This window comes from Haplochromis burtoni, unplaced genomic scaffold (assembly GCF_018398535.1).
Source record: "Haplochromis burtoni strain Fernald_Lab_line unplaced genomic scaffold, NCSU_Asbu1 Contig_70, whole genome shotgun sequence".
Classification (NCBI taxonomy): Eukaryota; Metazoa; Chordata; class Actinopteri; order Cichliformes; family Cichlidae; genus Haplochromis; species Haplochromis burtoni.
The window spans coordinates 45,447-61,061 of NW_024582431.1; the positions used below are offsets into that span (position 1 = coordinate 45,447).

The 15,615-nt window shown below is 40.0% G+C and overlaps 3 protein-coding genes across 4 annotated transcripts; 2 read left to right on the forward strand and 1 right to left on the reverse strand.

Moving 5' to 3' along the window:
• The first annotated feature begins 2,058 nt into the window (after window positions 1–2,058).
• LOC106632577 (polymeric immunoglobulin receptor-like) lies at window positions 2,059–6,393 on the forward strand. The gene is made up of 7 exons (XM_042221581.1): window positions 2,059–2,152; window positions 2,354–2,680; window positions 3,315–3,632; window positions 3,757–4,053; window positions 5,756–5,833; window positions 5,944–6,045; window positions 6,148–6,393. Exons 1-7 carry the CDS (start codon window positions 2,116–2,118, stop codon window positions 6,282–6,284), a joined length of 1,296 nt encoding a protein of 431 aa, XP_042077515.1. The 5' UTR covers window positions 2,059–2,115; the 3' UTR covers window positions 6,285–6,393.
• On the forward strand, window positions 6,185–11,899 carry tekt4 (tektin 4). 2 transcript variants are annotated; one of them, XM_042221579.1, is made up of 9 exons: window positions 6,185–6,215; window positions 6,330–6,395; window positions 8,614–9,158; window positions 9,608–9,678; window positions 9,797–9,940; window positions 10,022–10,108; window positions 10,210–10,345; window positions 10,417–10,571; window positions 10,641–11,899. In XM_042221579.1, exons 3-9 carry the CDS (start codon window positions 8,637–8,639, stop codon window positions 10,852–10,854), a joined length of 1,329 nt encoding a protein of 442 aa, XP_042077513.1. In that variant the 5' UTR covers window positions 6,185–6,215; window positions 6,330–6,395; window positions 8,614–8,636; the 3' UTR covers window positions 10,855–11,899. The 2 variants fall into 2 exon arrangements, with proteins under 2 accessions (XP_042077513.1, XP_005951268.1); XM_005951206.2 differs by lacking the exons at window positions 6,185–6,215; window positions 6,330–6,395 and adding an exon at window positions 8,483–8,536.
• Window positions 11,900–11,906: 7 nt separating this feature from the next.
• LOC121814657 (polymeric immunoglobulin receptor-like) lies at window positions 11,907–13,435 on the reverse strand. The gene is made up of 3 exons (XM_042221582.1): window positions 13,133–13,435; window positions 12,353–12,673; window positions 11,907–12,051 (listed from the first exon to the last, which is right to left on the reverse strand). The coding sequence occupies exons 1-3, from the start codon at window positions 13,302–13,304 to the stop codon at window positions 11,918–11,920; spliced, it is 627 nt and encodes a 208-aa protein (XP_042077516.1). The 5' UTR covers window positions 13,305–13,435; the 3' UTR covers window positions 11,907–11,917.
• Window positions 13,436–15,615: the final 2,180 nt, after the last annotated feature.

Consider the following 15,615-nt stretch of genomic DNA (forward strand, 5'->3'; position numbering starts at 1 on the left):
CGGTACTAGTTTTATTTTGTTGTATTTATCCACGACACCTTAAAGGCCGGTCCGTGAAAATATTGTCGAGCATAAACCGGTCCGTGGCGCAAAAAAGGTTGGGGACCTCTGCCCTATGTAACAACTGAAAATAAAATAAAATAAACAATAAAAACAAAGGTCAATCAAATGGGCCAATATAGCAAGGCCGGGATGGTCCACTTGGTAAAGTGAATCCTTTGGGCATCTTTCTTGGCCTTTAGACAATAATTCTGATGGCAAAAGATCCAAGGTCAAGGTCAAATTTATTTATATAGCACATTTCAAACAGCCGATGCTGCACAAAGTTCTTAACAATATAAAAATGGCATTTAAAAGCAACAATGTAATACAATAATAACAATAAAAAACAATAATAGGACAATAAAATAATTAAAACAATAACTAAATTAATTCAAATAAAACCAAAATGCTTGGGTCATAGTGTGTTAAAAGCCAGGGCATAGAAATGTGTCTTTAGTAATGATTTAAATTGCTCAAGTGTTTGTGCAGATCCCAGACTATTCCAAAGTCTGGGACCTGCCACAGAGAAAGAAATATCACCACGGCATTTGAGATTAGTCCGTGGGATGGACAGCATTAGTTTTGAGCTAGACCTCGTGGTTTTTCCTGGAGCATAGGCAGAGAGGAGCTCCAAACGGGACAGGCAGGGGGAAAAAAGAAAAGAAAGAAAATTAAATTTTTCATTTTGACAAAAGATGATTTAGAATCTTTCTGTGAAATTGTGAAATGACTGTAGCAGAAAGCATGTCACAGCATGTAACTGTAAAATATAAAAAATTACGTAGCAGATATTTCACACTAGCCATAGTGCTAAACTTTTTGCTAACATTTTAGGCATTAAACACCAGAGAGTCTTCTGTTTTGAAGCTTTGAAGATGTGTAGAGGAGCCACAGTATCCAGAGTTTTACAAAGTGATGCATTTACTTGACGTCCACACAAAATCAGATAAAAGAATAACTATTCAGATAGAACATTTAAGTAAAAGCCACGAGAATGATAGATTCTAAACATAAAGCTGGTTTTTGAGTTTTCAGTTAGAGAGCACAAGGCTAAGTGTCAGCCTTTCATCCCTTAGTAATAGTAGTATCACCTTGTCACATAGTTATATACATATAGGAAAGCTTCACATCTGTGTTTCCACACACAGTGAGACCTTCCACACACAGTGTGAGTAGGCCAGAGACATCCAGGGTGTTGGATAGATAGGCATTGGGTGCCTGGTGTTCGTCTCTGTGAGGTAGGGAGGTGACAGCATGGTCGTAATTCTCCTGGTTTCAAGGATAAACTGAACTAAACGTATATGCGTGTGAGATAATGTGATGGCAACATGTAAGAGTTGTGGAATATCTTTTTCTGTGTGTTGTACATAAGAGATCAGTGTGGCATCCATTTTCAGAGACCACTTTGGCATTTGACCAGAGTGCAATCTCCATGTTGCAACGTGTGATTAAACCCATTCAAAAAATACCCTCACCAGGTGTTTGTAGTTTATTTTAAAATCTTCACACCACCTCCCCAGCCCTGTGCTTCAACGATTCTGAAAATTAGTGCGACTCATGGCTGTTCTTTCAATCTAATATAGTCCTCCTGCTTTAAACAGGCTTCTGTAAGGGAGAATAAACCAATATGGTGATCAATTATTAAAACATTTCCAAAGCACAATTAGCAGATTAATATTGCTTTCGTATTAATACATGATATGATAAGATAAAACTTTATTAATCCCTCGGGTGGGTTCCTCTGGGAAATTCGGTATGAGTAATAATAAAAAGAAATTATAAACCTCAAATGGGTCATTTTTCTGTACTGAAGGTGTTGGATTTTCAATTCTTTAAGTATAGTTTCCAAAATATACTTAAATAATTTTTGTGAATTTTTCATTGTGCTGTTTATGTAATGCTTCTAAATACTTCCACCACTAGATGGCACATGTCAGCTATTAGACAAATAATTGAAACGCCTTTAAAGGAAGGGCCATCTAAAATGTTCCATCCCCTATGTGCTGACAGTCTAGTTCTGACTGAAATGACCACTGTGTGCGCATAATTCTATTTAGATGAGCCAAAGGAAAGATGTGGAGCCTTCATAACCTGCTGTTTACCCTCTGCAGTAAGTTGTTTAAATGACTAGATAAGTGAACATACAAAGATTAAAGGCAGGTGTAGATTAAATAGTACATTTATCTGTTTTAGAATTATGGAGCACACTCCACCACACACTCTGTTGGGTTAGTTTATTTCTTATAAAAAAGCACTTACATTACTCGTATGAAAGCTGACAAAGCATAATGTTTTCACATTATTTCTACAGTTGTTCTGAGATGTGTGACCACCGCAGTGGAGGTGATCCATGTGACTGGATATTTGGGGAGTATGGTTAAAGTTTTCTGCTCCTATGATGAGGGTTATGAATCATATGAAAAGTACCTGTGCAAGAATGACTGTGGCAGTTATGATGTTCTTATCACAACATCAAATCCAGTGATAAACAAATACGGGATCCATGATGACAAAACCACACGAATCTTCACAACAACCATCTCTGATCTTCATTCTGTGGATGCTGGGCAATACTGGTGTGGGGTGACCAGAACTGGAAGCGATATCTACACTGAAGTCAAGCTGGAATTAGTCCGAGGTAAATAAAGGCTTGACAAAATTTAATTGTACATTGAATGTGAGTACAATTCATAATGAATGAAGTTGAAGATAATGACAACAGTTTGAGGATAATAGTATTAGTAGATAAAGAAGTCTCAAATAGAAATGTGACCGTTGACATCATTGGGGTCAAATGTCAATGTGTACAGAACAGCAGAGGTGGGAAGTAGCTGTACTTAAGTACAATAGGGTGCACTTAAATAAGTTGAATCTGCACTTCAACTTTTACTGGAGTATTTTTCAACACTAGTTGACACTCTTTACTTTTACCACCTCTGAAGAACAGTAACAACACTGTAAATACGCCTACACAACATATACATACAAATACATTTACAAATACAAATAAATTTAAACTGTCATAGAAGCATAGTAGCTGTTGGGAAAAAATGCAACTTTATAAAACATCTTACAAAGTTTTATAATGTGATTGCACTGAAAATGATTTAAGAATTTAAAGTCTGAAAACTGTAAATTCAGGATAGAAAGGGTGATGGCTGAGAGCATACCTATATGTAAAAAGAGTCTGAATGACGTGAAAATACAAACCTGTCTCTTCTAGCTATTCTGTAGCAGTAGCACATCTTCTGATATATTTACTTTCTCGACAGACAACTGCTGTGACACTGTGACCAAAATCCAAAGTTATGAGGGTTATGAGTCCATCAGTTGTCCATATGAGTCTCAGTACCAGAACAGCTTGAAGTACATCTGCAGAGGAAACCGGCCCTCCACATGTCTGCAGCAGGCACTGATCACCTCTGACACCAAATCAAATGGACGATTCACACTTGATGATGACAAAGTGTCAGGAACATTCACAGTGAACATTAACAATTTGACTCAAAATGATTCAGGGTCATACCTCTGTGGTGTCCACAGAAACTCTAAACTGGACATTTTCACTTATGTTGAGCTGGAAGTCCAAGGTGAGAGGTCTTAGTTATACCTCATTACATCAGCCCTAAGATGGCACTGGTTTCTGTCAAACATTCTCCAAGAAAGTTTAATATTTTTTGAGTATTGAATATCTTTTGTCTTTCAATCTGACAGAGTGGTGCTGTCTCAACTCAATTAAAATAAATGGCACAGTAGGACATCCACTAACTCTGTGGTGTCCTTATCCTGCACAAAACTGGGATTACAAGAAGCTTTTCTGTAAGGGAGACCATCGCAACAATTGCACAAACGTAACCAGTCAAAGGAGGTTCACATTGCAAGATGATGCTTATTCCAACTCTTTCTTGGTGAGGATCACAGAGCTGGAAGCAGCTGATGCTGGGACATACTGGTGTGGATCAGACTCACAGTGGAGAGTTGGAAACTACACTAAGATTCAACTGTCAGTGGGTAAGATGAACATGTGTAGATGTGGACAAAGTGAATTGAGCTGTAAATTCCTCCTTTTGGTCCCCTCTGTACAAACACGGGCTGTTGTTGGCAGTTCTAATGTCATTAGAAAATAAAAAATAAAAAAAAACAATTATAATGGGTTTCACGCTACGAATAGAATAGGTGCACAGAATAGTGACAAAACAATACTACACAGAGCAAGAAATGTTGGGCCCTGTTGGTTTCCTGACTAGTTATTTATTTATTTATTAGATTAGTTAAACTAATCAAACTTCTATAGACCTGTAATCTGTGGCTATTTTGCCTTTGTTAAAATATCTATCTGCTAGATAAGCAGGCATAACAAGCATAAGATGTAAAATATGAATAAAACAACATATTATTATTACTATACTAGCACCATTTCTATGTTCTCTTATCTGACATGTGAAAAATAGTTGCATAGCATTCACACGAAACAAACTTCTGCTAAAATAGAAGTGCCGCAAACCAAATGTGATGCTGCCTTTGACACAGAGATAACATCTTCTTGCCCAAATAATAAAGCCAACCCTTTTTTTTCATGCAAAGCTTATCAGATATTGAACCTATCTGCTTGTTAAATTATCTAGGTTTATGTGCTAAAAAAGGTTCACAGACTTCTTAGCACGATATCTGCATGTAGCCGCGCCCTCCCCCAAGGCTCATGGGTATCATGGAGGATTGTTGTCATAAACCCTGCAACTGCTTGTTCGTCACATAGGCAGAAAACATAAGCTTGAAAACCACAAGCCAGCAGCTTGTAAAGTATAGTGTATGGTTTCACACAGCTCTGAATATTTTGAATATATATTACAAACTGTTTTCAACAGCCGATAAACTTTCTTACTTACAGCTTCTACCTGGTGAGCGGCTCCTGGCAGCGTTGGGGGGAGATATTCTTACACCTTGTTTTAGCTCATCTTATCAAATCATTATCCATACCACTACTGTACACTGTATGCAAAAACTAAATAGAGAAAAGTTGTTTAAACAAAACAGTTTTAAAAATCATGAAATTATCATTTCACCACTTGCAGCACATTAAAGCCAGTAATTGCAACAGATAGTCTAATCCTTAATCCAATTGAAATGTCATGGTGGGATCTGAGAGCTGTGCATAAATAAATCCCTGCAAACCTGAATGAACTGAAGCAAAAGAAGAGTGGGCCAATATTGCTCCACAATCATCAGTCATACAGAAAACAATTACTTCCAAGTTCTTGCTGCTCAGGTTTGTTCTAGAAGCTGTATAATCAAGCCATATACTTAGCTTTTCACAGCATTGCTTAGAGTCTTGTTTGCAACTGAGCATGAAGTCTTTGAACTGGTGCTGGTGATCATAAGGGCTGCTTAATCTAGTCACTGATACCTGTCCTTCTACATCAACCTTTACATCAGCAGTTCCTCTCCTCTATTCTCTTCTTCTCTTCTATTTAACTCCAGTCAAACAGCATATCTCAGTGACTTAATATACCATGTTATAGTACAATGTTGTACAATATGTTGGATATTTTGTTATAAGAAGTAAGTAGCTATAAATCTGAAGTAAATTGAGTGAATAGCTTCAGTGTGATTCAAAACTTTGAACCGGTCAACTGACATATGAATGCTACCAAGCACAGAGGCCTGTTGCTATGTGGACTTAAACTAAATTAGCTAAGTATTTTTCCTCTGGCAGTCTTTCTGCAGCACACCACCACTGAAAATTTTACCACTATATTGGAAATCGTAGGACCAAATTCAACAGATGTCCCCGGTAAGTCTATTAAAGGTAAACTATGTTTCCACATTATGGTAAACATTTGGTATTAGTCCTGAAATTGATGTATTTTTTTACTCTGTTCTGTTTTGGCTTCTGTTTTTCAGATGCCACAGTCTATGTGGTTTTTGCTGCACGCTCTGTGCTGCTACTGCTACTGCTGTGTGCCCTGGTTATAGTTCATAAGTACAAATATTACAAATTGAAAGGTATTTTTTAATCATAACATACCCATAGCATTCACAACAAACCAATGCACTGAAATTTCATGCAAAAAAGGCATAAAACTTTCTTATGATGTGTGTATTCAGAAGCTGAAGTCCCCATAAGCAGACATCCACCCAAGGCAGCAGAGGAAGAGGAACTGAGTGCAGCAGATGTACAAAAGCTAAAGTCCATTGTCTGTCATAAACCCTATTACAAATGCCCTCCACTATTCTTTGCTTAACAGTGTTTTCTTTCTTCTTTTTTCTTTTCCCTCACTAACCATCAGATGACCACTCATGTCTGAGCTTGCCTCATCAGTGCTGGAGCCAACCCAGCCAACACTGGGCAAGAGGTAGTATCTGGTTAGACACCATGTTTCTATTATTTTCAGGCCTTAGAGTACAATAAACTCGGTTTTATCTGAATTTAGAAGCAGGAAATAAGAGGTCATCCAGGCCTGTATGCCATTAAGAAATTCCTGCAATTTAACTAATAGAGGTGTATCATACAGCTTCAAGGACAGATAAGCTGGGTATCAAATATATTTGTGCATTAAAAGCGTCCAAACAAGGGATACAAATGTATGAAATTAGTGCTGTCAGTGTTAATCTCATTAAAATGACGTTAACACCATAACAGCATTAACACGGTAAATCTCTGTTAGCCCCTCGCACACGGATCGTCGCGTGCGAGGGGCTGCACGGGAAGTTAACTGCTCTAACACGTTAACACCCTGCAGCCCTTGCACGGGGCGAGCCGCTGTTTGCTCTTTGTTGGTTCTTCTTTAAATTTCTGGAAATCGTGAATTTTTGGTGTGCACGAAAAGGCAGACCTTAAAACAGCATTGTGCCTTTTAGCACAGTGAGGAAGAGATGGGTCAAACTGGAAAAAATCACAACAACAGAAGATACTGTTGAAATAAAATTTTCTAATAAGAAAAACAGTTAAACAGTGCCAGTACTAGATTATTCTGTTTGACAGTAGCAGCACAATTTACTATACAATTACTGAAATCGTTTGTAATCCCCACTAGTTTTATTGTTGTGAAATGGTTGCTCTTGATTTATTTAATGTTCATCTCCTATTTTTTCTGATACGTTTGTCTTCATTTGTATTATTTGATATAACTTAAATGACGTGCCCTACATGTGACATTTTCACATACCTGTGACACTTTAGAAAACCCAAATTGTAAATTATCTACAAAAGTCAATAATTTCATCTGTATTTGTGCTATTCTTGCTGTCCTGGGACTGTTTCATTAGGCCAATAGCTTTTGGATGAGGAGTATATCCAAATACTGCCTTCACTAGAATTTCATCCTGATATGTCTCATATTGTACATGCCGGGGACATGCTGGGTCCGCGTTTTCATCAAAGGCAGATGCAGCCAGAAGCTACTGCTGAACTGCAGGTGGCTCTCATCCAGGAGACAAGGCAACAACAGATCCAGATACATGTGCAGTCCATGAGCAGATAAATTACACCTCCACAGGAGGCAATACGTCATATTACACACCTTGCGTATACAAGGGGCCTTATTTCAGCAGTGGTGTTGGAGATTTTGTCAAAATTGCCACTGAACGTTTTTTTGTTTGTTTGTTTGTTGTGTATTTAGATTTAGAATTTCTAAAGATGTGCTGCAAATAACCTGCCTAAAACTTTGGAGTTGTTGTTTTAAAATAAAGTGCCAAAAGTCTCCCTCTACCAAGAAAATGATTTAATTATCATTTGCCCCCCTTTTTTTCTAAAAAATATTTGGAACTACTATGTACCAAGAGGGATAAAGTTCCTTCTTTTGCATTTTATTGTTTCTCCAAATTAACCATCTGTTTTAACGTAATAATTTCACGAATAATCATCATCTTGAGAACAGGAAGAGCCACGGATGCTCTTCGTGGACCACAGCTCAAGCTCAACACCATAACCCCAGACATCCTCGACACCAAACTGGACCACCTGCTCCTGGATCAAAGGCTTCCTCACCACCGTCCTGAATCAGAAAGTCCCCCCACATACCACCCCTTCCCACTCACCACCGCAGCAATGGTCTGAATAATCCTCATCACTCAGGCCACTCATATGACTCTATACTCAGATCAAATCCTTTGCAATACTTCCAAGCACTCCTCTTGATTGCATATATTTCTCTTGTTTGTTATTTATTCCTGTTGTCTTACTATTTATACTTTATTCCTGCACCCAGCCTGGAGCACCCATAATTTTGTTGTAAATGTGCAATGACAATAAAAGGTTATTATATTATATTATATTTAGCAACTAAACAACAAATTCTGTATACTATACTACAGAGATTTAAATGGTTCTCTTCTGGTATACGCTGAATTGGTCCCAGAGTTTTATTATTATTTATCGTATTATTATATACTTTTTATATACTGGCATTTGATGATTAGCCGTGTCATCTGAGCCAACATGTGTAACTAGGCAACATCAAACAAACAAACCTACAGCTTGGTCCGGACTGTTAATGTTAGTGCTGCTACTTTTTATTTGGGACTAAATCTGCTTTAATCAGTCCAAATAAATCGCGTCTTTTTTTCTTGCAGGCCATTTGAATTGTTAAGAAAAAATGTGCTCGGATGTTGTAGTATCACGACCTCACTATGACAGCAGAGCTGTAGCTCAGGGGGTCCCGGAGAAAGATCACCTTGTAGCGGCCCCACAGCCGTCCTCGGGCTTAGCCACAGCAGGGTACCGCTCGGCTAAATACACCCCGACTGAATGGTTCTCCAACTACCAAAGCTTACTTCAACAAGCCGGTACCGACTGCCACGAAGCTACGAGCCTTCAGCGAGAGTCCAGAACTTTGTACCAAGACACCGATGCATCCACTTTTAAGACACAGGCCGAGGGAACACGTCGTCTGGGAGAGAGACTACAAGAGATCCACTACTGGAAGTCTGAGCTGCAGCGGCACATCGAGCAGCTGCTGGCCGACACGGAGTCACTGGTGGCGCTGAAAACGCGGCTGGAGAAGGCGCTGGATGCCACCGAGATTCCCTATGCTATCGCCACAGACAACCTGAACTGCAGGGCGAGAAGGCTGGGAGCTGACCTGGTCAGAGACACTGTGGAGGAAGAGTTGTTCAAGGTGATAGACAATATTTCATGATCCAAAATAATATCGCCTAAGTGTGGGCTTGCAAAAATCTGAACGTATAATTATAATTATAAGTGAAATTTGTATTTGGATACATTTTCTCAAAAATGTATTTAATCTGATATTTGACCAATTACTGCTAATGGGATATTTTAGACACATTGATATTTTATTTTGGAATAACGCTTTTCATATTAAAGGGAAAGAATCGCACCTAAGTTAATGGCAAATGTGAACTAGTGTGATCTGATCAACTGGCAGTGGCAGATTTCACCTCATCAAACTAAGAATGTCTGCTTTTTCTTGTCTTCAGTGATATTTAAACATATTTGAACTGATCTTAACTCTTACTGTAATATTTTCAGAGTAAAACGTTTAATAATGAGATCCAGCAGATGGCAGTAACACATTAACCAGTAAGATGACTCCGTCTTTTGCAGGAAGTGGACTTGATCAGGAGTGTCCAGGCTCTTCTGAAGAGAACTACAGCTCAGGTTGTCAGTCAAATCAAGTAAGTTTGAAACTCTGTTTACTCGGAGTAAAACTGCATAACACGTAGAATTTCATAACATGAAATATTTATATAACTATAAACAGAAACTTTTATTTCATGTGTGCCTGTGCATCAGGTTGAACAGAGAAGCCAAGCACACTTTAGAGATGGACTGGTCTGATAAGTACCAGGCCTACCATTTTGATGACCACAGCGGAAGACACAGTAACATGAGTTCAGATACACAGCACCATCCCAGCTCAGCTGCCATGCAAGAACAGTGAGTTTGAGCAGCTGGAGATATTACATAAACCTTGAAAAAACGAGAAACAGTCCTGATAACTTTTTTCACTTGCTGCAGGGTGTCCAGCCACCCATCATGGACGAAGTTTACACAAGACAACCTGTTCAAGGCCGTGCAGGAGGAACAGGCTACCAACAGTCTCAGGTTAGAGCACATACTAGTTCATATACTGCAGCAGAATCTGAAACTGATCCTGGTTCATTATTTATTATTTGCTTTAAACAAATGGAATCCTTGTGTGTTAGATTGCTGGTAGAGCAGGTGCTGCAGGACACGGCTGAGGATCTGAGAGTCCAGTGCTCCAGTGTTGACCGAGCCTTCAGCGAACGCTGTGTGGAGCTGAATGAGGCCAAGACACAGCTCAATATGCAGCTCAAACAGGTGGATAAACTGACAGACAGAGTAAATGACTGGTTATTAGTTGATGATTGATTATATTATCTCATGTGTAGATCTTGGAGCAAATTGGTGCCCAGGAGAAAAACATTGTGGCTCTGCAGCAGGCCATTCACAACAAAGAAGCTCCACTGCGAGTAGCTCAGTCCAGACTTTACCTTCGCTCCCTCAGACCCAACATGGAACTGTGCAGGGATGAACCCCAACTCAGGTATGCATGCACAAAACAATAAACTGCTTTGTCTTTCTCGCTGCTCTGATTTTTTGCTTCTGTCTGTAGTTTGGAAGGGGAGGTGAAGCAGATTGATGCCACTCTGGCATCTCTACAGCAGAAGCTGAGCAAAGCCAGAGAGTCCCTGTCTCGTCTGGAGGAGTCACGCATGGCGTTGGAGAAAGACATCAACTGCAAAACCCACTCACTGTTCATCGACAGGGAAAAGTGCATGACTCACCGTAAACGATACCCGACCACTTCAGCACTGTCAGGATACTGAAAGGTTCAACACGTCTTTGTTTGGCTCTGTTATTTTTTGTGTTGCTGTAATTAGTAATAAACAAATAAATAATTACATTTCAGTTCCTTTTCATAGCCACAATATTCTTTATTCATTCACGTATTCTAAAAAGATTGACAATATGTGGCTCGAACAGAACTACTTTGAAGTATAAGTGTTAAAAACTGCTACATCAGAGGAAAACCCATAACTACAGGCAATGTACGTAACCAGGTGTACAGCTGGGAGAAGACAGGCTAAACAACAAATATAAGATTAGGTCATAGTTTAATGTAAATATGCACTTCTGAGACATGGTTATGACCGATATAAAGATGAGTTTTTACATTTAGTACTAAAGGCATTAATATGACCACATATTTGATCACAGCTTTGTATACTGTTCGGTTTGTTTTGGTTCTGTCCTTTTAGCGTTCATAAGTAAAACACATATCTTCTGTCTCAGGGATATCTTCATACACATGATCACCATCATCATTATCATAGATGTGCCAGTTGTTCCGCTCCTCAGAAGAACCCAAATTGAAACACACCTCAACAGCTTGGTTTTCACAAGTCTAAAAAACAAATAGAAGGAAAGATTACAATGACGAAGGAAACTCGCAGTGAAATTCAGAGGTCACAATAAGATGGACACGTGGCATAACAATTTCTTGATGATAACATATTTCTTTGGCCCACTAGCACCAGGTGCATCTATTTCTCTGATTTTTTTTAGCCTAAATTGAGTAAATAGGAGTCTACAGAAATGTAATATTGAAATAATGTACACATTTTAGAGGACATGGTGGGAAGATGTTCCTGAGAATAAACGTAACATTTACAGGACCACTGCCAAAGCAAGCTAAATCGCCAGTACGGTGCAGCAAACATTGCACTTTCGAAATGCTTCTGATACTGTCTCGTGTATTTTCCTCTCACATGATCCTTAAGCTTTACGTCTCCTGCTTCTTCAGTGTTTATTGTGATTCTGTTCATGGCGATGTCAGCTGCTGGAGCAACACAGAAAACAATAAATGAAAGTGCTTGTGTGTGGACAAATCTATATATGTGTTTGTGTGCATATGTGTGTTTTACCTCTCACTTTGGTGCATTTATAAACCTTGATCCAAGCCACTGTCGGTATCAGCATTATAACCAGAGGTGCGGGCAGAAAGTAAACCAGAATGTGAATTGCTGCAGGAAAAGAAATATTTAAGAGAATAAAATCTGCACAGAAGTATCGTAATATCCACATATCATATGTTCCAGTCTAAACAGCAGAAATAGCACCAAATCTCTAGACTGATCAGCATTTGGTACCTTGTGTTCCTTATTTCATTAATAGTTAAATGAGCACTCCTATTTTATAATCACAAATCATTGAAATTTTGAATGCATGAGGATTTACATCACGTTTAAGTCCCTTTAACCCAAAAGAAAAAGAGCTATCTAGGAGAACATAAATCTTACTGTACAGCAACATTTTTTTTCTCACCTTTGACTTGAAGCTCAACAGCAGAGAAAACATCTCGTCCACTGTTTCTTTGGACACCACAAAGGTATAAACCAGAATCCCTTCTGGTCAGTCTGGTAATGCTCACTGTAAATTTTCCTAACACTGTGTCATCATCAAGTCTGAATCGTCCATTTTCTTTGTTGTCAGAGGTGATCAGTGCCTGCTGCAGACATGTGGAGGGCCGTGTTCCTCTGCAGATGTACTTCAGGCTGTTCTGGTACTCAGACTCGTAAGGACAACTGATGGTCACTGAATCTTCTTTATAGCTTTTTATTTTGGTCACACTGTTACAGCAGCTGTCTGTCAGAAAGATAAACATCAAAAATTGTCACAAGCTAAAATACAGACTAAGTAAATGCAAAGAAAAAGATGTCAAAAAACTAAAACAAGTTTCACATTTAATTTTATCCTGTCATCCAAAGTTGTGCGCTGACTCTTATCCAAGCAACATGCTTATATCTGTACTGTATTACTTTTTATTTTTGTGTGTATCCTTTGCTTCCTTCCATGTTTCACGATGAAAGAGAAACCTCTGTTTCATCGTGACACATGAAGTGCAGAAAGGTCAAATGTTGCTCAAATGTTATTGAAGCTGACGAGTGTCACTAATGTAAGTGCAAAAAAAATTTGTCAATGCTTTGTTTTGAAAACCTTCTCCAGTGTGCTCTAGCTACTTTTGACAAATCCATCTGTTGTCAGAGAACCCCACCCCCCAAAACTACAACATACTAAATAACTATATAAGGTCATTTTATTTACCTTGCCCAACATCCACTGTGACTTCAGCGTAGATGTCATTTCCAAATAAGGAGATGCCACACCAGTATTCCCCTGCATCCCTTTTCTGCAAGTTGAAGATCGTCACAGTGAAGATTTGAGCCTTTGTGTCATCGTAGATGGAGTATTTTTTGTTTTTCGGTTGTGTCGTCATGATAAGAACATCACTCTTGCCACAGTTTGACTTGCACAGGTACTTCTCGGAAGATTGAAATCGCTTCTTATAGGAACAAGAAACATTAACATCTGCCCCCTCATATCCAGACACACGGATCACCCCTGCTGTGCTGGTGACACAGCTCAGAGAAACTGTAAACAGAAGAAAACAGTGTTAGGTACAGACAGGGACAGCTGGTATGAATGGGCTGACAGGGCTAGGCCCTCCCTAGGCTTTTCAAGAAAAAACTATAAGAAATTATATAAAATTCCCCTCTGACCCCTGCGGGCAATCTATCCTTCAAGCACGGGTCCTCAACCAGAGCCCTGGGGTTGAGGGTCCTGCGCAGTGTCTTAGCTGTTCCTAGGACTGCGCTCTTCTGGACAGAGATCTCCAATGTTGTTCCTGGGATCTGCTGGAGCCACTCGCCTAGCTTGGGAGTCACCCTACCCAGTGCTCCGATTACAACTGGGACTACTGTTACCGTCACTCTCCACATCCTCTCGAGCTCTTCTCTGAGCCCTTGGTACTTTCTCCAGCTTCTCGTGTTCCTTCTTCCTGATGTTGCTGTCATTCGGAACCGCTACATCGATCACTACGGCCGTCTTCTTCTGTTTGTCTACCACCACTATGTCCGGTTGGTTAGCCACCACCATTTTGTCCGTCTGTATCTGGAAGTCCCACAGGATCTTAGCTCGGTCTATTCTCCACCACCCTACTGAGGCTCTCATTTGGACCTCGGGACTTCCAGGCCTTATACTGGCACAGATGTTCCTGTATACTATGCCGGCCACTTGGTTATGGCGTTCCATGTATCTTGCCTGCTAGCATCTTGCACCCTGCTGTTATGTGCTGGATTGTCTCTGGGGCATCTTTACACAGCCTGCACCTGGGGTCTTGCCTGGTGTGATAGACCCCAGCCTCTATGGATCTTGTGCTCAGAGCTTGTTCTGTGCTGCCATGATTAGTGCCTCTGTGCTGTCTTTCAGTCCAGCTTTGTCCAGCCACTGGTAGGATTTCTGGATAGTCGGCCACCTTCCTCTATCTGCCGGTGGTACATACGTGCAGGGGCTTGTCCTTCCATGACGGTTCCTCCTCCTATATCTTGGGTTCTGCTGCCTGAGGTATTTGCCTCGTCCTGGACTGTGGTGCTGACACTCACCAGTCCCCGGCCTCCTTCCTTCTGCTCAGCATACAGCCTCAGGTTGCTGGATTGGGGTGAAACCCTCCATGCATGGAAAGGAGCTTCCTGGTCTTTATGTCAGTGGCTTCTATCTCCTCCTTTGGCCGAGTGATTATCCCAGCAGGTTACCTGATCATGGGCAGGGCGTAGGTGTTGTTGATCTTGTTCTTACCGTTCATTTGACTCCTCAGGACTTGCCTGACCTTCTGCAGGTACTTGGTGGTTACAGCTTTCCTAGCAGCCTCGTCATGGTTCCCATTTGCCTGTGGGATCCCCAGGTACTCGTAGCTGTCCTCTAGGTCTGCAATGTTGCCTTCTGGTAGTTCAATCCCCTCTGTTCTGACTACCTTCCCTCTCTTTGTTATCATCCAAATACAATTCTCCAGTCCGAGCGACATTCCAATGTCCTTGCTGTATATCCCACCAGGATATGCTGTACATCCTGGTGGGATATACAGCAAGGAAATTAATGGTTCCTTAAAATCGCTGCAGATGAATTTTGGTTCTCTCTTCCCTGCAGAAGCATGCTATAATGACTGTACTGTATATATGTTCCCTATCTCCTCCTAGACAAGTGAACCAATCTTGATGAGATGTTATGAAATTTGATTAGGACAGTGTAATGCCAACATCTGTAGAGTGTATACAAATCCCAAAATTGTATACATTTATACGTCTGACAGTTCAGTTGAGCACTGAATGGAATTTATGCATAGCATAGAATGAAACACCATCACAGCATCATACTATAAAGATTGCGGTATATGTATGTTTGTGTGTTTGTGTGTTTGTATGTTCCCCGTTTGCTAATGTCTATAATGGCCAAATAACATCACACAGGCTTTACATCCCTGACTGAAATTATCCCATTGCTTAGACTTTGTGATATCTAAAGAAAATTCTCAGTGCAAAATGAAACATGAGGCACTCCTCATGTTTTATTTATAATGAGAAGTGAACAACAGTCATTCAGTGCCTCATTTTTAGTAGTGCTAAGGAGATACATTCTGAGTACACCCACAGCACTGAGTGAGCAAATATTTATGAAAATAAAACATAAGGTGTGTGGATGTGGTTTAAAATGAGTTTAATCCAGCATCTCTTCATTCAAAACAGAAGACTTGT